Source organism: Acinonyx jubatus, chromosome C1, assembly GCF_027475565.1.
Source record: "Acinonyx jubatus isolate Ajub_Pintada_27869175 chromosome C1, VMU_Ajub_asm_v1.0, whole genome shotgun sequence".
Classification (NCBI taxonomy): Eukaryota; Metazoa; Chordata; class Mammalia; order Carnivora; family Felidae; genus Acinonyx; species Acinonyx jubatus.
In genome coordinates this window covers 197132005-197152543 of record NC_069381.1, presented here as the reverse complement: position 1 = coordinate 197152543, position 20539 = coordinate 197132005, and the positions used below count along the sequence as shown (strand labels likewise).

Below are 20539 nucleotides of genomic sequence, written 5' to 3'. Positions count from 1 at the left end.
TCATCCGGGCAGATGGAGATGAGAAGAAGGCCCAAGACAGAGCCTTGGTGCAGAATGGCAAGGGAGGAAGAGGCAAAGGGAGAAGAGGAGGCTGCCAAGGAAAGGGAGGGGGGCGGGGGGGAGGGAGATCAGCTGGGGGGTACACTCTGAGGCAGCAGACCCCAAATCTCAGACCTGCTGCTGCAGACTCCAGGGAGATACCGGACCTCTGATAATATCAGGATGGAGGCTGGTGGATGAGTCCATGCCTCCTGCACTGAGTGGGCACTTCTCAGAGGTGCGTTCCTTCTTCCCTTTCTCCGGAGAGGCATGTTACACGGGGATGGCCATCAGGAATCCATGCTTTAGGTAGGGCAAAGGCCACGGGAGGGGACAAGAGCCACCCCTGACTGGTCACTAGTGAGATGAGAAGGTGGGGAAAACACCTTAGCGCTTTCTGTGGGTAATGGATCTGACGGGGGCCGACTGCCCGGGGCTGGTGAGTGGGTGGGGGATGAGGAAGTGACAACAGCAAGTGGAAGCTCCCCAGGCCGAGCCATCTGGCAGTGAGGGAGGGGCCTGGGGAATGGGATGGAGTTTGAGGAAGCCAGCGGGGTACAGGGGCTGCTTGCGTCAGTGACCCAGCTGTCCTTTTAAGAAGAGTGAGCCAGTTCCTTCTAAAATCCTTTTTCCTGGATGTGGCACATGAGGCCAAGCTTTTGGGTGTCTGTTTAAAGCTGCCTGCTGGTTAACTCTGGGAGGAGGAAGCCCATCACATGAGTGCGTTGAACCAGCCGTCTGTCATGTGAGCTCTGGGGAGGACGTGGCTGGGATTCTGAATCAGGCATCCTTGTAACCCTGTAATCCTGCAAGTGTGGCAGAAGAGGGCTGCATGCTCTCCAGGGACTTTTCCAAGGAAGGGGGGATAATGTGGCTGGCTTCCTTTCAGACTGAGAGGTGGGGCGGCAAGGGAGAGGAGCAGGGGAAGTACCTCTGGTCAGTCTGAGACACTTAGGGTTTTCCTCAGTCTTGGAGCCTGAAGCATAGTTTCAGAAAAGTATGGGGAGTTTCACGGCTCTCTGTTGCAGACAGACACCGTTCAGGCCAAAATATTGACCTTTTCTCCTTGGTCCTCAGAACCTCAAACCTTTGCAGCTTGGGCTACCCCTCCCTCACCACGCGCCTCCACGTGCCTTGGAGGGGACGATTTTGTCTTTGTCTCCCTCCTCAGAGAGGACATGGGAACGGGGGGGGGGGGGGACAGGAGGGAGTGTGGGGAAGAAAGGGTGGGGGAAAGTGGGAGGGGGTTGAGCTCCTTTCCGCTTGTTCTCTGGACAGGAGACAGAACTGAAGTCCCCAAAGGAAGGACCAGAGCATTAAGTCCCAGGAAGCCAACCCTTGGAAAAGATGTTCTTGGGCTTGGTAGCCTTCTTGGCTAGAACCTGGGAAAACTTTGTCTGTAGAAAAGTTCTCTCCCAAGACTTGGATTGTGTTTTCTTGGTTCCTCCTCAGGCACAGCTGCTGTGGCTTCAGGTTGGTTCCTTCTCTTATCAGCTGTTCTTTTGTTCTCTTCCTCTACTTCCTTCGCTCCCTTCCCACCTGGCCACCCAGCCCTCCCTTCCTGTTTTAGAGGGTAATGTGGACAGTGGCTAAGTGCATTGGCCCCACAGCCACAAGCCGGGATGTGAAGTCCCAGGTTTCACTTACTAGTATGCACTCGGGCAAGTTACCTCAGTTTCCTCATTCTTGAGATGTATAATAATATGCATTGCCCGGAGTAACACATGTTATGAGAATTACCTGAGTAAACCATGTAAAGAGCTTAGAGTAATGCCTGGAAAGGAGCAAGTGCTCTATAAACATTCTATCTATCTACTTATCTATCTGTCTATCTATCTATCTATCTCTGTTTTTTTATAAATGCCTTCAAATCCTTTTGGATTTTGTCAGTTGATATAGGAAAAAATATTACATCAAAAGAGCCTACAGAAATTCTATTTCTAGAAATTTAAAATTATATACAGTTGGCCCAGGGACAACATGAGTTTGAATTGCACAGGTCCACTTATCTAAGGGATTTTTTCAATAAATGCAGTGCAGTACTGTAAATGTATTTTCTTCTATTTTAATAATATTTTCTTTCTCTGGCTTACTTTGTTATAAGAATACACTACATAATACACATAACATGCCAAGTTTGTGGTAATCGATGGTTTATCTTATCAGTAAGGCTTCTAGTCAGTAGGAAGCTATTAGTAGGTCAGTTTTGGGGGAATCAAAGTGATACATGGATTTTTGACTGCTGAGGAGGTTGGCACTCCTAATCCCTGAGCTGTTCAAGTGTCACCGGTGGTCTATCTCTTATAGAAAGTATCCCTTAGAGGTCCCATGATGAAGGGCTCATTATCTTACAAAGACTTCATTCTGAATAGAAAGTTTCTTCTTACTTTGATCTTCCTTCTTGGGGCTTCTACCTGTTGGTCTTAGTCCTGCATTTTGAGTGTATATAGAGAAAAGAAAAGGAATCTTTCTACCTTACAGCAACTGCTTAAGCTTGAAGGATGCTATCACATACTCCCAAAGCCCCCTAGTTTGCAGATCCGTCAGCCAGGCCACCACGACTTGGTTTCCAAGCACCTCACCTCATCTCGTCTTGGGTACTCTCCTGGCTGTGCCACCGTTTGACAAAATGCCTCTTCGGGCATTTCCCCAGTAGTTCTGTGCAGAGGACAGAGATTATCACTTCTTTTTGATCAGTATTTGGATTAATGCAATACAGCATTACAAAATATTGTAAATGTTTAGGGGTCCATTTTCAGTAAAACAAATATATATATACCTATTATAATTTTGTGTTTGTCTATACCAGGTGGTCAAAAAGTCAAGTTAGAGAATGATCTGGAAGGAAAGAGAGAGAGAGAGAGATGGAGAAACTAAATTACTCATTGTCTATAGCAGGCAGTACAAAGAAAGTTTAAAGTTTATACATGAGAAATTGAAAATGTAAGCCTAATATTTGGAGTTATGGAGGTAGCTACCAGAGTAGGAGATGAAGAGGAGGAGTAGGAAGAGGAAGGAGAACAAGAAGGGGGAGGGGAAGGAGGAGGAAGAAGTGGTTACTGAGGAATAGACAAGAAACAGGATGGGAAAGAAAACTTAGTTTTCATTTTAGACCGTTATGTCCTCTTTGAGTTTTTGTTTCTTTTTTTTTTTTTAATGCTTATTTATTTTTGAGAGAGAGATAGAGCATGGGTAGGGGAGGGGCAGAGAGAGAGGGAGACACAGAATCAGAAGCAGGCTCCGGGTTCTCAGCTGGCAGCACAGAGCCTGATGCGGGGCTTGAACTCACGAACCGCGAGATCATGACCTGAGCCAAAGTCGGACGCTTAACTGACTGAGCCACCAAGGTGCCCCTCTTTGAGTTTTTACTTCTATGTGATTCTATTATTTTTATAACTAAATATAAGCTGGAGTGCTTGAATGGCTCAGTCAGTTGAGTGTCTGACTTGATCTCAGCTCAGGTCATGATCTCATGGTTCATGGGATCCAGCCCTTACATTGGGCTCTGTGCTGACAGCGTGGAGCCTGCTTGGGATTCTCCCTCTCCCCCTCTCTCTGCCTCTCTCCCATTCACACATGCTCTTGCTTCTCTCTCTCTTTCTCAAAATAAATAAATAAACATTAAAAAAAATAAGTTGATACTTTTGAAATTGTGCCTGAGTTTAAGATGACTTAAAATATATGTAGCCTCTTATTAGAGTACATTTCTCTACATGTATAAATCACCTTTTTTAGAAAGAAATGTGAAATACTTTTAAACTGTCCCATTCATCCACAACCTCACAGTAATATGGTACGGATGAGAATGAACGGTTTTTGTTTTGTGCATGAGGAAATGACCCTGAGGGCTTCTGTCAGAACTCAAGGTCAGGCCAAGCTCATGGGAGTGAAATCTGGACGTGTGCTGGCTGTTGATGGCTGCAGGAGACTGACCTTTGTTCTGCCTCAGCCTTCTTATCTGGCTCGAATCTAATGGGCCAACAACCAGAGAGGAGAGACTCATCAAGAATCTGCTTTGAGCACCTTCAGTTACTCGCTTCAATCACATGTCTTTCACTTGGACTTGGCTCCCAAGTGTCTTATGAAATCCATTCTGTGCTATTTCTCTTATTACACCTTTGCTAATTTACTTATTGTTAAAGTTTCTGACCACTGACGAGCACAACATATTACATCTGATTTTATGAGAAGACAAACAAAAGATTATTTTAGAAAATAAGACTTCAACTTTTGATGTCTAGTGGATTTGAATTTCAGCTCACTTGTGAAGAAGATTTAATTGATCTTTGTTAATTTTGAGTTATTTATCTGAAAACACATTGTGACGAGTTAAAATTGTAGACGGACACCATGAGACTTGCTTATCTCTAGAACCAGGGAGTTGGTGAGTTTTTTTAGTTGTAAGATTTGTGTATCACCATTTGTAGCATTTAGATTTAGATTCTGTTTTTTGGAGTCATATATTTTTTTCAAGTTTGTTTATTTTGAGAGAGAGAGAGAGATTGTGAGTGGGGCAGGGACAGAGTGAGAGGGAGAGAGAGAATCCCAAGCAGGCAGGCTCTGAGCTGCCATCAGGGAGCCCCAAGCAGGGCTCAATCTCATGAATTTTGAGATAATGAATTGAGCTGAAATCAAGAGTCAGATGCTTAACAGACTGAGCCACCCAGGTGCCCCTGGGTTCATATGTTAAAGACAAATTCAAATTCCTCTCATCATTTATTTTATCAAAAGCCAATTCTTAGATAAAACCTTACCCATGCTTCTTCTGGTTTTAGAACTTTAAATTTTGCACAGAACTTCCAGATACTTTCGTATGTGATTATCCATGACTCTTCTGTCAAAAGAAGGCAGTAATAATACATATATATGAAATGCAGGGTTTTATTCCATTAATCTTCACCTTCACCTCCATTCACAAGCACCTACCATGTGCAAGTCAGTTGATGCATCGTGCGCGGATCCGTCCTTAGCAGATATTTCAATGTCACGGTGTTGCTTCTCCATCAAACACTTATCAGAGTAACAGACACTGAAACAGAATGAATTCGTGTGACATTAAGTGTTGGCATTTAGGAATAGCAAAATAGTTGACAGATGGACAGCAAGACGAGAAAAGTTAAAAAAAAAAGTCTGGGGGCGCCTGGGTGGCTCAGTCGGTTAAGCGTCCGACTTCAGCTCAGGTCATGACCTCAGTCTGTGAGTTCGAGCCCCGCGTCAGGCTCTGTGCTGACAGCTCAGAGCCTGGAGCCTGCTTTGGATTCTGTGTCTCCCTCTCTCTCTGCCCCTCCCCTGCTCATGCTCTGTCTCTGTCTCAAAAATAAATAAAAATATTAAAAAAAAAAAAGTCTGAAGCTTGGATGACCCTGTGATGCTGGGTCTCTGAAAACAAAGATCTGGCCACATCGAGTTGAGGAAACAAGTTCTAAGGCATCAGCATAGGATGAGAAAACGCCTCTGAGACCTTGAATCGTAAGTTAATGAAGCCACCTAGTGGTGTGATTCATAATTTGAGGTCTGAGGATCCATCATGTAGGGTGTTGCCAGTCAAGTGTGACTGAGAATCTCATCACTTTCCATTGAAGGAGGGTCCGTTTCCTTGAGAATCAGTGCGATGCTGCTCTGTGTAATAGTTTATTTATTTACGGTCTTCTTTCCATCAGAAAGGACCTAAGCAACTCACATGAAAAGACAGTGAGAGAGCACAGACCAGAAAATGAGGGATAAAAACCAAAACATGAATAAAGACATAAGTGTAGCTCGAAATTTCGGTCATTCAAAAATGCATATGAAATTCTATCAATTTTCCACGAAAGGACTCTGTATTTTCACCTATTGGAGACTGATGAGTTATAAAATTCACAATGTCCAGAATGATGCACCAGTTTTCAAGAAAAGTAAAGCTGTACCTGCTGCTAAGAGCAGAGAAATTTTACTTCTGGAGGTCCTCACAACGAGATACTGTACAATAGAATGTGTGTATCCTTGATCCTCACAAAAGAAGTCATCCTGAGTCCTGGAGGATTGTTTCTTAATTGTGATTTGGAGGAGAATGGGCACCAAACGCCACCTTTAGGGCTTGCATTTAACACATTGGATCCTTAGAATACGCCTATGAGGTAGGTAGCATTATTATCCCTCTATGCATACAAGGCCATTAGATGTGGTTTTGAATTTGCCCAAAGTCGGGCTGTTAATAAATAATGGAGCTGGGACCCAAACCTGGGCAGTATGGCTCCAGCACCCATGTTCTTTTCCAAGATGCTATATACTGAATGGCCACTTTGGTACATTGAGGTCCATCTAATGAAAATGACAATACTTGAGTTCCCCCCCCCCCCAATTTATACACTCTACTCTGTAGGGATTATGTATATCATGGGATTTAACATGATGCTAAAGGTGAGGTGAGGGTTTCATATTTCTGAGATGATCCAGTTAACCTTGCTTTCTTCCAGGGTCACAGACTTTATCCCTGACCCCAGTTGCCACAGAGTCTTGCCCACATATGTACATACACTCCTTCAGTCAAAAAAAAAAAAAAATAGAAGGGGGCCAAGAAAAAGTACTCAAATTCACCCCTTACTGTTTCCAGTAGGGGATAGCTGAAATCCTATGCCCTTTTGTTCGCATATCCCTAGCTACAAGATCTAAGATGCAGTCATCACAAAACACTCTTTATTTTGCTGGCTTTTCATTTTCAAAGTGGTATCTATAAATATTTGGGAATGGCAGCTAAATCAATTTATCTTAACCAGTCAAGAAAGTTGATTAGCAATGAGCAAGGCCAGCCTTGAAGGGAACGTGATAGGGAAATAGTGGCATCATTGAAATGTGCAGTTAGACGAGTCAGAATATCACATACTTGAGTCTTAAATTGAACATTAAGAATGATGTTCTTTTAAACTGTGGTTAGAATAGCTGTGTAGTTAATGTTTTTGCTAAAAGGAAAAGGTATACGCTATAAGATGACTGTTCTGTATCAATAAGGCTCCTTAAAAATATATTTCCATGATATTTAAAAGAAACACTTAGCTTAATGAAGATTCTAATACTCCTGAAAGATTCAAGTTCTGTTTTGGGACCAACATGCTGGCCCACTGCCCATAAGATGGAAGTTTTCAGAATGAGAGCTTTTTAATCATTCTGCTGAATGCTTGAAAGATCCACCCTGTCATGGAATGTAAGGGAAAGAGAGCAATGCTGAGATATGGTGAAAAAAACATTGGCTGGCAATCAAGATGCCTGGGATTCCTGGGTCTACTTTATTCTGATAATAAAGGAAGAAATAAATTCTTTGTATGTGTCATTTTTCTCATGAACTTTGGGGTCAGACCTGGATTCAAGTACCAACTCACGGGCCTTAGTTTGTTCATGTACAAAATGGCTCTAGTCATACAGAGATTTTATTGGGTGCTCACTGTGTGCAGACATTGTGCTTTTACATACCTTTAATCTTATAAGTCTTGAATGAAATCATCACTATTGTTATCCCCACTTTACAGGCAAGATCACTGCAACTGAGAGACCAGGCAATGTGAAGAATTTAATTAGGATCATTTATGTATACAGTATGTCATATCACCCACTACAGCACATTCCCCAGAATTGGTAGCTGACGGATTCCTCTTGACTCTCTTCTCACTCGTGTCCTTTTCGCCTTTTAGAACGGTTTTGAAGGAGCGCCTTTCTCCTTTTAGAAAGGGTGGCTCAGTCCATTAAGCGTCCGATTCTTGGTTTTGGTTCAGGTCATGATCTCTCGGTTTGTGAGTTCGAGCCCCGTGTGGGGCTCCATGCTGTCAGCCTGCTTGGGATTCTCTCTCTCTGCTCCTCCCCTTATTGCTTTCTCTGTCTCTCTCTCTCTCAAAATAAGTAAATACACTTAAAAAATTAAAGAAAAATAAGAAAGGTTTTGATGCTTAGTGAAGAGGAGAGCCACACATGTCTCTAGCGTATGTTTGGGAATTAGATAGCAGTGTAGGCCAAAGGGTAAAAATAAAACTGAATTTTTATTTTCCTACAGGAGTGGCAAAAACTCAACTATGATATCTACACCCTGCGACAGATTCGAAGGGAAGTGAGGAATAGGTGGAAACGCATTTTAGAAGATTTAGGTGAGTCCGGAAGTGATTATGACATGATACAAATAACTAGTGGTGATCATTCCTCTTCCCTTTCTTCTGCATGGTTTTTATAAAAGTCATATTGATAACTGGCTGGTTAAAGCTACTGTGTACTAATTATTTTCCCAATCCTATCCGCCTTGTATCCTCAAGCATAAACATCTGATGTTTCTGTTACACCAACCGATATCCTGAGGGCATAGTTTGCCATGTGTTATGCCATCTGTCCTCAATGGAGTATCATAGGACAGGGGAGTCGTGTGGGCACTACCACTGAATGTTTTTGGCATCAGATTAGGATCATGATTAGATTAGATTGTGTCATTGAATTAGAAGTCATTGTATGTTTTTGGCATTAGATTGTGACTACGATTAGATTAGATTATGTCACTGAATTAGATGAGCGTGGTTGGGCAATTAGTAGTAGCTTTGTAAGACGAGGCAGGTGGGAAGAAATATTGTTTGCAGGAGAGACAGCAAAACTCAGTGTAGACTTACAGAAGGACTAAAAGGTAGAAAATCTTCAGAGTTCAGATAAACACCTGTGGCATCAGAGCAGATGTTGGGTATTGATTTTGTTAATTCTGCCAGGGTCATGATCCTGTAAACAAGTATCTCTCTCTGCCTCCCCTCCCCCCAAAATAAATAAACTTTAAAAAATAAAAGTGAATTTATCAGTTTTGAAGTCCCTAATCCTTCTGCCTTGAAAGACACCATGACACTCACTTTGGCGTCATAACTTTTCAAGCATGGTGTACCCAGTTGCTTACTCTATTGCTTTATTGGGATATAGTGGGATGGGCTGGACCTCTAGCCCTCTTAATTGACTCAATATTATTGGGAGTTAATTGTCTCCTTTTTAGTTACTCCAGGAGGGTATAAATTGCTGAGTCTTTCATATTTTGGGTGAGTAATTTTAACCAGGCAACCCTATTGCCCCGGGGAAGGGAATCAGGACTTGGGGAAGAGAAGGCCTGGAGGTGGGGGCCACTTTGTAGCTCCCAAACTGTGAAGGCAGGTAGGTGCAGAGCAGGGACTGGGAGGGAGGATTTCAATCACAAAATAATAATTAAAAAAAAGGCAGCAAGCAAACTGAGGCTTACCTCTGAGGCAAAAGCTAAGGAAAAAAATTAAACAAGAAGAAACCTCAAATGAGCTTTAATTAAAGACCCCGCTGATCATAGTGACCTGGAAAGTAGCACATGGAGAGGTGCCTTGGCTTCCGCTGTGTGTTTGGAACCCACATTTGGGTGCCTTCTTAATCTCCTGCAGGACCACCGTGTCCTGTGACTGCTTTTACACGAGGGATAAATTTTTTTTCCCCACAGGCTTTCAAAAGGAAGCAGACTCTTTGTTGTCAGTGACGAAACTCAGCACCATCAGTGATTCCAAAAACACAAGGAAAGCTCGGGAGATATTGTTAAGATTGGCTGAGGAAACCAATATTTTTCCAGCAAGTTGGGAGCTCTCGGAGAGATATCTCTTTGTTGTGGTAAGTGGATATATATATATATATAAGTTTATTTATTTTGAGAGAGAGAATGTGAGCTGGGAAGGGGCAGAGAGAGAGGCAGAGAGAAAGAATCTTAAGCAGGGATTCAGCTGTCAGCACGGAGCCTGACTTGGGGCTCCATCCTAGGAACTGAACCTTGAGATCATGACCTGAGCCAAAATGAAGAGTCGGACAATCAATCAAGTGAGCCACCCAGGCATCCCAAGTGGATGTGATTTAAAAAAAAAAAAAAAATTAATGTTTATTTTTGAGAGAGATAGAGTGTGAGTGGGGAAGGGGCAGAGAGAGAGAGGGAGACACAGAATCCGAAACAGGCTCCAGGCTCTGAGCTGTCAGCACAGAACCCGACGCGGGGCTCAAACTCGGGAAGGCTGAGATCATGTCTTTGGCTGAAGTCGGACGCTTAACCAACTTAGCTGCCCGGGCACCCCAAGTGGGTGTGATTTTTTTATGTGTATTTTTTAATTTTAATTTTATTTTTATGCATTTTATTTTGTTTTATTTTATTTTTTATTTTTATTTTGTTATTTTATGTGTTTTTTTAAATTTTTTATTCCAGCACTGGTGGCAATACCCAGTTTGAGCTGGCAGATGAGGCTGGCATGTCGTGAACGGGTTTCCAGGATCTAGCTACATCAGAACCACAGGAAGGGCTTTACACGTGCAGATTTCTGAATTGCACTCAGACGTATTAAGGCTTGGTTGTGGCTCAAAGAATCTGTACTTTCTAGGGGCACCTGGGTGGCTCAGTCAGTTGAGCGTCTGACTTTGGCTCAGGTCGTGATCTCACGGTTTGTGGGTTTGGTCCCCAGGTCGGGCTCTGGGCTGACCGCTCAGAGCCTGGAGCCTGCTTCCAATTCTGTGTGTGTGTGTCTCTCTCTCTCTGCCTCTACCCTGCTCAGGTTCTGTCTCTGTCTCTCTAAAATGAGTAAACGTTAAAAAATTAAAAAAAAAAAAAAAGAATCTGTACTTTCCAGCTAATTCTGCTACGTAGTCAGCTTTTTGAATCACTTGTAGGTCAAAGAGATTCAAGAAGCATTGTTTACATAACCTAAGATTAACAAAGGGTTTGAAGGGGCGCTAAGAATGTAGAGTGTTTCTTGAATAATGTAAGCAAACGGTGAAGGGATATCTCTAAATTTGTTGAGAAAAATTTAAGATGTGTTTTGCTTGCCCATGATTATTTCTAGGCTGGGTGTATGGTCGTGTTTAGATTGTTTTCCCATTGACGTGGCTTCGTTCCCATCTTGACAACATTTGTATTTTTAAATCTTTGGCAGGACCGTCTTATTGCTCTTGATGCAGCAGAAGAGTTCTTTAAAATTGCCAGTCGAACTTATCCCAAGAAACCTGGGGTCCCAAACCTGGCAGATGGCCAGAAAGAACTGCACTACCTTCCATTTCCAAGTCCCTAAAGGAGAGGCTGGGATTCCCCACGGGGACACAACAGCCAGCCCAAGTGGGACAAATGCATACAGGAGACTGTAAGCACGTGGAGGGCCAGTTAAGTGAAAAATGATTCTAAATCCTATAAAAAACTAGGGGTTTGGATATCTGGTCTTCATGAGGATGCCACTGTAGGAAAAGTTCAGGTTGCATTGAAACAGCCTGGTGATCTTGCATCAGGGAGTTAGGGTGATATTTCCTCATGGGGGATTGGATTTCAAGAGCCCATTGTCCCCATTTGGGTTTTGGTTGTACAATAAACTCTTGTCACTAAGCCTATTGGGGGAATGGGGTGCTCTAGTTAGGAAAACAATAAGATTGATAGAGCTATTGTTGAGCCCAAATATGGATTACTGAATTTTAAATAATTATTATATAATATAGGGTAATGCCAAAATAACGCCAGGCATTATGTGACCTTTCTTGGATTTGGAAGATCCTCCAGGACCTTGGAGGTGTCAGAGGCATCATTTTGAATATGAGTTATGTATTCAGAGGTTTAGATACGGTAGATGATGGGAATATCTAAGAGTGCTGCTCAGAAGGGAGTTCCAAATAGATCGATCCCAGGCAGAGCTTCCTTCAGCTCTGTCTTCAGTTGTGGGACACGCGTCTTAAATTCTAAATATTAGCAATACCTGGTTACCTCATTTTTGCATACTATCCATTTCTAGACCCCAAGCCCTTGATATTTTATCTGGAATAGCATCTGTACACTGGAATGTTTGACCTCCACTTCCTTCTCTTCTCTTTAATCTGTTTCTGGCGTCTTGGCTGAGAGTTGTACCTGCCCAGTGACCTTTAGCACAGACTTGTGTCTCTGCGTCTGCAGGCAATATTGCACGGAAGAAGGTCATTGCTGTACTTTCTTCCATTCAGAAGAGGATTTCCAAGATGGAGCAGTGCTGAATTACAGCTTGCTTCTAGCCACAGACTGAGAAGTCCAGCCTCAAAAGTTACTTGCCACTTAAGGAAGGAGGTTGCCAGGAAATCATGGTTCATGTTATTGAAAAGACTTTCAGAACCTGTAGGATTTACCCATAGATTGCTGAGAACAATGGCGATATTTTTACTTTTACAGACTTTGCTCTTCTAACTTCAGGTGAAAAGGAACTTGAATTAGTCTGTCCAGGGGATCATGACTTGAAAACTTTCTGAATAGCTCTTTCGGTAGTGCACACAATGTTTGAAGTATCTGTTAGAGGAGACACACGTTCTCCATTTATTAATGCATTGTAGACCAGATTAACTGACATGTTTCAGGAAGATTCTTTCTAGTTTAGCAAGTAAGCTAAAAGTTTTATTTTTTATATTTAATGCTTAATCTCTCTCTTGTGTTGTTTAAAATTAGCCTGCAGATAATTTCCCTCACTTCTGTAGGCTCTCGCGAGATAAACATATAAACAGTGAAATAAACAAATAAAAACAAAAATGAACAAAAATCTTTGAAAATTGTATTGTTTTCATTTCTGTCCTCATAATTTGTGTTTTGCCCTTCTGCCTTTTTTGATGAGATGTTTGCATCTATGAAGAATACATTGTCATCATTGTCTTTGTTTTTGGTAATGAATAAGGATGAGAATGTACCAATGATTATGAAAAACATGGAGTTATCCAGGAAATTTTCCTTGGAAGGAATTAAAAAGTTTTTCTGTTTACTTTTCAGTTGGATGTGTGTTATAGTTCCAAGAAATAAGGAACAGATAATTCTTTCCATAATCCCTTTAAATTAAAGGGTAAAGAAACTGATAGGCAAATGGATTTAAGGACCTTCCCTCATCCTAAAGTCATTCAAAGGGGCAGATCTGTGCTCAAGTCTAGGGGACATCGAAGTACATGACAGGCTCAAGGGTGACTGAGGTAGCGTTCCGGAACTTACACGGTGTTCAGCAGGGCCCAGATCCACAGATGTGCAGGTGGCTGGAGGGTTTTCCTACTGTTGAAATGTCTCCCTGTTGGCCAGTGTAGTACTTCTCAAATGTTCATCTGTGTATGTACAGTGATTTAAGGTGGTAGATGAGTGGGAATTTCCACATTAAAAGTTATTTATTTTAATGTGCACCAGAGGGAAATCTCTGTAATTTGCACATCAGGAATTGATGGATATCCTGTTTAATGGATATTCTTGCAGTAAACAATAAAGTATTTATGCTTCCTTAAAGGTGGAAGGCCACCCAGGAAACCACAGTGGACATACTGACCATGGTGAGGGGGCACCAGCATCACTGAGAAGCTCAGTGGTAGGCCTGTAGTCCAGATGCTGTTCCAGAAGTGGGCTCACTGATAGCAACGGGGATGGATGAAGAGGGGCCTGGTGGCACAGAAGCGAAGTGTGCACAATTACCATAATGAGAGGCCAGGTCGGAGAGGTACCTGCAGAGAGGGTTGGAGATGGTTAATAGAACATAATGTCCCTATGGGCAGAACAGATGGGTAGCCAATAAGAATATTGCTCAACCTATGCCATCAAAAGAGCTCAAGGATGGATGACCCGGAGATAGGTAGGGCACAGCTAACCCCAACAAAGAGTTCTGATCTCTTGCCAAGTTTCCAGACCTTGGCTGTCTTCCAGACCAAAAACTACTGACTGAAGAAAAGTCTGGATCCCCAAGAAGGGGGACTTTGCAACTCCAAGTATATATGGCAATGTTTCCCCTAGTCCTTCCTCAAAGGGACCTGTGGTTATTTACCTAGATTTACTGTACACCGGGGAAGGAAGTGTAAAAAACACTCTGAGGATGTGGGACACAACGTGCAAGATGACACTGACGCTCAGGGACTAGAGTATCATAATAGTGTGCTTTTTAGAATGGGGCATATGGGATTTATAGAGTCCTATCTTAGGTCTAGCCCACAGTAGGTCCATTGATTCCATGGATCTATCTCTCCACTTCCAGAATAAGTTATTGGGTTGAATGTATTTGGGACTTGGCAAGACCACCATTAATTTCTTGGTCTGTGGGTTAAAAACTAATGTCTTAGTAGGAAAGCTTAGTAGAGGCCTCTGAAACTACTCTATCCCCTGGCCAAAATAGTAAACCCAAATCAATATTGCATCCCTGGGAAATGGCAGAGGTTAGTACTACCCGTAAAGACCTAAAGGTTTCTAGAGTGTTGGTCTTGACCACAACTCCATTTAATTTACCATACTAGCCCTTATGAAAACTAGATGGATTCCAGAGAATGAAAGTGGAGTATTGAAGACTCAATCACGTGGTTGCCCTAATTGTAGCTGCTGAGCTGGATGTGGAATCTTTGTAAGAACAAATTAACACAGACTCAGCTACCTGGAATGTGGCCATTGATCTGGCAAATATGTTCTTTCCACACTCATCAGAAAGGCAGATCAGAAAGAGTTTGCATTCATTTGAGATGGACAACAGTATATATTTATGGACTTGCTCTAGAGCTAGAGTGTCCCACCCTCTGTTATAATATAATCCAAAGGGACAGATACCATGTGGACATTCTGCAGAATATCACATTGGTCATCTATCTCAATGACATCAGACCTGAGGAGTATGAAGTGGCAAATGCATGGAGGCCTTGGCAAAAGACACACACTTCAGAGGATGGGAGGTAAATCTTACGAAGTCTCTATCACTTCAGTGAAGGTTTTAGGGGTCCAGTGGCCAGGGGCATTGTTGGAATATCTTCCCCAAAGGAAAGGTCAGTTTATTTCATCTTTCACCTCCCCCTGCTAAGAAGGCAGCAGAATGCCTAGTAGGCCTTTTTATGTTCTCACCTGGAAACACTGTTCCACCCCGTACAGCTGGGTGATGTGAAAAACTTAGACCTCTGAGGGAGGTTTAGGGCAGGAAGAGGCTCCAAAACAGGTCCACGCTAAAACCCTGTAGACATCTTTGGTGTTAACAGTCTTGGGGATAAGAAAAGATGCCCTGTGGAATTTATGGAAAACTCAATAGGAGAATGACAACACAGACCTCTAAGTTTCTGGGCATGCCATACCATTTGCAGGTGAGAATTACACATCATTTGAAAAACTCATCATGAGCTGGGTTTTTATCAGACCCACCAAGGTATAAAGTCAAGGTCTAGCAGTAGTCCAATTCTTTCCTTATTATTATTATTGAGAGAGAGAGAATGAGAGGGGGAGGGGTAGAGAGAATCCCAATGAGGGGGCTCGATCTCACGAAACATGAGATAATGACCTGAGCTGAAATCGAGAGTCAGAAGCTTAACTGACTGAGCCACCCAGGCACCCCTTCCTTGTCATTTTTAAAAAATAAACTTAGTTTTAGGATACTGTTAGATTTACAGAAAAGTCACAAAGATTGTACAATGGTGCTATGTGCCTCACACCAAGGTTCCCCTACTGTTAACATATTACCTTAATGTAGTTCATTTGTCACATCTAATGAGCCAATGTTAATACATTCTTATGATTAATTACATAGTTTATTCAGATACTAGTTTTTGCCCAGTGTCTTTTCCTGTCAGGATCCCATGCAGGACGCCATATTGCATTGAGTCATTATGTCCCTGAGGTTCCTTTTGCCTAAGATAGTTTCTCAGACTTCCCTTCTTTTTGATGGCCTTGGCAGTTTTGAGTTCAGGAATCTAGAAGAGAGAGATGATGAGAAGTGGCAGTGTGGCCTTGAGACCAGCTTCGGACAGTGGGGCTGTGAGTTGTCCAATTAGCCTTCTTCATTTGATTTTCCCCAGCAAGACAAATGCAGCAGGCTCATGGAGGAGCCTTTCCCAGAACTTGCCATAAAGAACACGTGGATCTGAGCATCACAGGGGTGGACTGTGGCAGAGGATGTGAGCCACTGCTCAGGCCTTGCCCTTTTGGGGGCTGAAATACTCCTTCAGCGGCTGGCAATACTGGTGCTTAAGCTCTCAGATGAGTCTGTCTCTGGGAATTGCCATAAACTGGTGAGAGCTACCTCTCCCACGGTCCCCCTCCCCCACCCCTTTTCTGGGAGCACCCTTTGTCCATTGACTGATTAGTTGGTACAGGTGTATGAAGGGTAATCCCAGCTTCGGAGATCCCAATTAGATTGGCTGAGGCCTTTGTTGTGACTCCATTTCAATAACATTTACCCAATATTTTCTCCATAGGGATTTGCTAATAACTTCTTGCCTGGCCATCTCCATTTCAAAATCTTTTTTCCAGGGAACTTGATTGTGACACTATCTGAGTCAACAATACAATACCCAAGTTTGCACTTGTATATGACACATACATAGTGATTTATTGTTACTAAACCAAGCCAGAGCATTTATCTACTGAAATACATATTATTTAGTTGCAAATTATTTAAAAAATGTATTTATCTTTGAAATCAGGACATTATTTTAAAAAATTTTTATCTTGGGTGGATATCACGATCTGTCAATTCATTTAACATAAGTGGTTAAATTTTTTTTTTTTTTTAAACTTTTAATGTTTATTTTTGGGAGAGAGAGCAGGGGAGGGGCAGAGAGCAAGGGAGGCAGAGAATCCAAAGCAGGCTCCAGGCTCTGAGCTGCCAGCACAGAGCCTGACGTGGGGTCTTGAACTCAAACCGTGAGATCATAACCTGAGGCCAAGTCAGATGCTTTACCCACTTAGCCACCCAGGCACCCTTGGTTAAGTGGTTTTTAAAGACTGTCATAAAAGTGATTTTTCTTTAGCTAAGACATTACATTTAAGTTTCACTAGGGGTTATCAGTTTAAAATCAGTAGCTCCTGGAAGAGGTCGGCATTGACAGCTGCAGAAACTAGTTTATCTGATTACTCTTCAGTGATCACAGAGGCATCATGGCATCATGGCACAGCTTCTTTTCCATTGGATTAATGCATTTATTCATTTTTTTCAGACAACTTTCCATCACTAATAACACAAGAAATATGTTTAAATTTGATTAAGTTGCACTGAAAGGAGTATTCTCAATTTCCGAGTCACTACCATGCACAGAGTTAAAATGGCCAGCCACTTTGAACTTTCAGTTTACAGTGTCAAGAAGTGTTACTATTTGCTTCCAGAGTACTATGCCATGTTCTGTTTTGACACCCTACAAAAGGATACTTGGCATCTCAATTTTCAAATCCCTTAATGCATGGGTTTAAGAGAGTGGAATGTTGGGGCGCCTGGGTGGCTCAGTCGGTTAAGCATCCGACTTCGGCTCAGGTCATGATCTCACGGTCCGTGAGTTTGAGCCCCGCGTCGGGCTCTGTGCTGACAGCTCAGAGCCTGGAGCCTGTTTCGGATTCTGTGTCTCCCTCTGTCTCTGACCCTCCCATGTTCATGCTCTGTCTCTTTCTGTCTCAAAAATAAACGTTAAAAAAAAAAATTTAAGATAGTGGAATGTGGAAAACTGAGGGAGCCAAGTCTTAGCTTGAGTCTCATCGTTTAATCATTTAGTATCTAAATGGAGTTAATTTGATTTTGTACTGATTTATATTCTAATTATTTGGTGAGATTAACTTTAAGTAAACTCTGCACCCAACATGGGGCTTGAACTCATGCCCCCAAGATCAAGAGTTGCATGCTCTACTGACTGAGCCAGCCAGGGGTCCCAAGTGAGATTAAATTTAGAAAGAACAGTATTGTAAATACAAAATTAAATTATGACATTTATAATAGATAAAGCACAGACCTGTAGACCCATTCCTTTTTCAAAAGCTAAGAGTTGTAGTTTTTAGGTAGCAATTTACTTTACAAATTGTTCAGCATTAGCAGTGTGAAATATGTTAAGTGAGTTTCATCATAAATCTAGAGACGTGTGGTTAGCATGTGAAGTATTCTAATTAGGAATCCACTTCCCAAAGATGGTTGTTCAATCATTTCAATGATCTTTATCAAAAATACACCAAAAGGTTCATTAAATTGCATAAAGCATGTTCAGAATGATTTTCCACTTATGAAATGAGTAGTGGTCTAGACAAGTGGTTAGCTAGAAAGGCTGTCTGGCTCCATCATCTTAGCAGGAAGACGGTGTTAAGAACCTGTTAAACCCAGCAGTGCTCAAGGCCGAGAGCTCTAAATGTCCTTTGTCTGCCTGCTGACAACACTCTGTTGTCTGATGTGGTTATTGGGTATTGTTGCGTCTACCTAAGAATGAAACTTTTACTCAAGTTTCTTTCAAACTTTCATTTCAATATTGAGGGTCTTGAGAAAAGAAAGGGGGAATTCTCTGGCATTATAGGAAACCAATGTGTAGTTCCTGGCTCGTAAGTGCCGTATGTTTGGAAGAATTTGGACTAAGATTCACTTTCATACCATCTGGTTGCAAGCTCTTGTGGGAGGAGACCTATGTTCTTCACCTTCCTCTTGTAATTGCTGGAGAACACTGATATTCACTAAAAGACTGGGCATTTGATGAAAAGTTACACTGACGGGTCAATTTCTAACCCATTCAAATTTTTTTTCATAATTTATTTATTTCTGAGAGATAGACAGAGCCTGAGCAGGGGTGGGGCAGAAAGAGGGAGACACAGAATCTGAAGCAGGCTGCAGGCTTCAACCTGTCAGCACAGAGCCCAACGTGGGCTTGAACTCATGAACTGTGAGATCATGACCGGAGACGAAGTTGGATGCTTAACCAACAAAGCCATCCAGGTGCCCCTCAAGCCCATTTTTAAAATTTGAAAGTGAGGCAGAAAATTTTAAAATAGAAAGAAAACAAAACAAACGTAATACTATATTCAAATACAGTCATTCATAACATTTTGGAAGATTTCGTTGTTTTTCATGTGCATATTTGAAATTTATATGTACAACTTTATATCCTGATTATTAAATTTCAGTGGGTCATGAACTTCAATGCTCCAAGGGTCACTGAGTGGGCACTGTGGATCAAAGGGGTTCATATGTTTCTTTTCTAAAGGAAACAGTTAGGGGCACCTGGGTGGTTCAGTCGGTTGAGCGCCCAACTTCGCTCAGATCATATCACAGTTTGTGAGTTCGAGCTCCACGTCGGGCTCTGTGCTGATAGCTCAGAGCCTGGAGCCTGCTTCGGATTCTGTGTCTCCCCCTCTCTGCCCCTCACCGGCTCACATTCTGTCTCTCTCTGTCTCTGCCTCTCAAAAATAAATAAACATTAACAAAAAAGTAAAGGAAACATCACTCCTCAGCTCCAAATGATTGATGTTATGCAAATAGACTCAGTTCTGTCAGTTATTCTGATTTTTTTTAGAAGAACTGAATTTTATGTAAATTTATGTAAGTTTTATCAATTTAAAAATGTTGGTTACCAAATTAAAAATTTTAAAACATTGTGTAAGCCAAAGATATATACATGAGCTGACATTTTACCACATTTCACAGGTCATAAACATCAACATTTTTCATCACTAAGTAGCCTCCGAGAGCATGATTTTTACAAAGCTGTGCAACAGTAAATTGAGTAGATGTAACACATTTTACAACCTTTAATGTATTTTTGGACATTTAGAGGTGTTTTTACTTTTTCTCCGCAATGAACATCTTTTTGCGCGTTGCTTTGTTCTGTGGTATTGGTGGGATTACAGAATCAAAGGGCATGGTTATTTAAATCATTCTTTACGGACCTCATCAAATATTTTCCAAAAGATTTGTAACAATTTCTGCTCTATCGAGCAGTGATGTATGAAAATATAATTTCACCCTATCTTTGTTTTCATTGGAACATACACCAGGAAAAAAAAAACTGGCAAAGAAAAAAAAAGGTACCTTCTTGTTAACTTAATTGGCACGTCTGTTTATTAGGGTGAACATTCCTCCATGTGTTTGTTTACCACGCTTTTCTTTCTTTTGTGACTTGTCTGTTTCCTTTGTCCTTTGTGGGGAGGACTCCTACTTTGAAGTCTCAACAATGTGAATCTAGGCAGCAGCCAGGTATCAATAAATATCAACACCCGCTTCTTCATGTTTAAAACATCTGTTTCATGGGGATTTTTTGTTCTCTATTAGTTGTCAGCTTTCATCCTTCGGTCTGTCACGGTCCCACACGGCAGCATCCGAAACAGAGGCCAAATAGAATACTGGCTGTGTCTCCTTGGTTCATTTGGTGGGTTATAATTCTCAAGGATTAAGACTGCCTCAGTTTTATACCTCTATTTTAGGATTAGATACTGAATGGTTAGTTATGAATTATTTTGAGTTTACAAATACAGGTCTTAATATTGGGATATTAGGTACAAGACTAATTCCCGGCTTTAAAGTCTCAGATTCAAAATTCCAGAGGGCAGAGGGATCTTATACAAGTGATTTATGCCAAACTGCTCATTTTCCTGATGCAGAGATCGAGTTCGGGTTCCTTCTCCAAAAGGACACAGCTAGCAAGTAACCGTGACATGGCTTACTATCTGGGTCTCTGGTCTCTAGGTTAATTTTCTTCCTTTTTTTGCCTTGCTGCCTTCCTCCGGTGCTGCATGCATTGCTACATTTTGCAATATAATTTGGTTCTGATATATCTGAATGCAGCTAATGAA

The 20539-nt window shown here is 41.9% G+C and overlaps 1 protein-coding gene across 2 annotated transcripts in view; it reads left to right on the top strand.

The window, feature by feature from the left end:
* The window catches only part of MREG (melanoregulin), a 63013-nt gene extending 50453 nt beyond the window's left edge, over positions 1–12560 (top strand). For both annotated transcript variants that reach the window (XM_053215759.1, XM_015066701.3), the window contains exons 3-5: positions 8060–8150; positions 9488–9651; positions 10953–12560. In XM_053215759.1, coding sequence (XP_053071734.1) covers positions 8060–8150; positions 9488–9651; positions 10953–11087 — 390 coding nt within the window. In that variant the 3' untranslated portion in view covers positions 11088–12560. The remainder of the gene's footprint in view (positions 1–8059; positions 8151–9487; positions 9652–10952) is intronic.
* The last annotated feature ends 7979 nt before the right edge of the window (positions 12561–20539 follow it).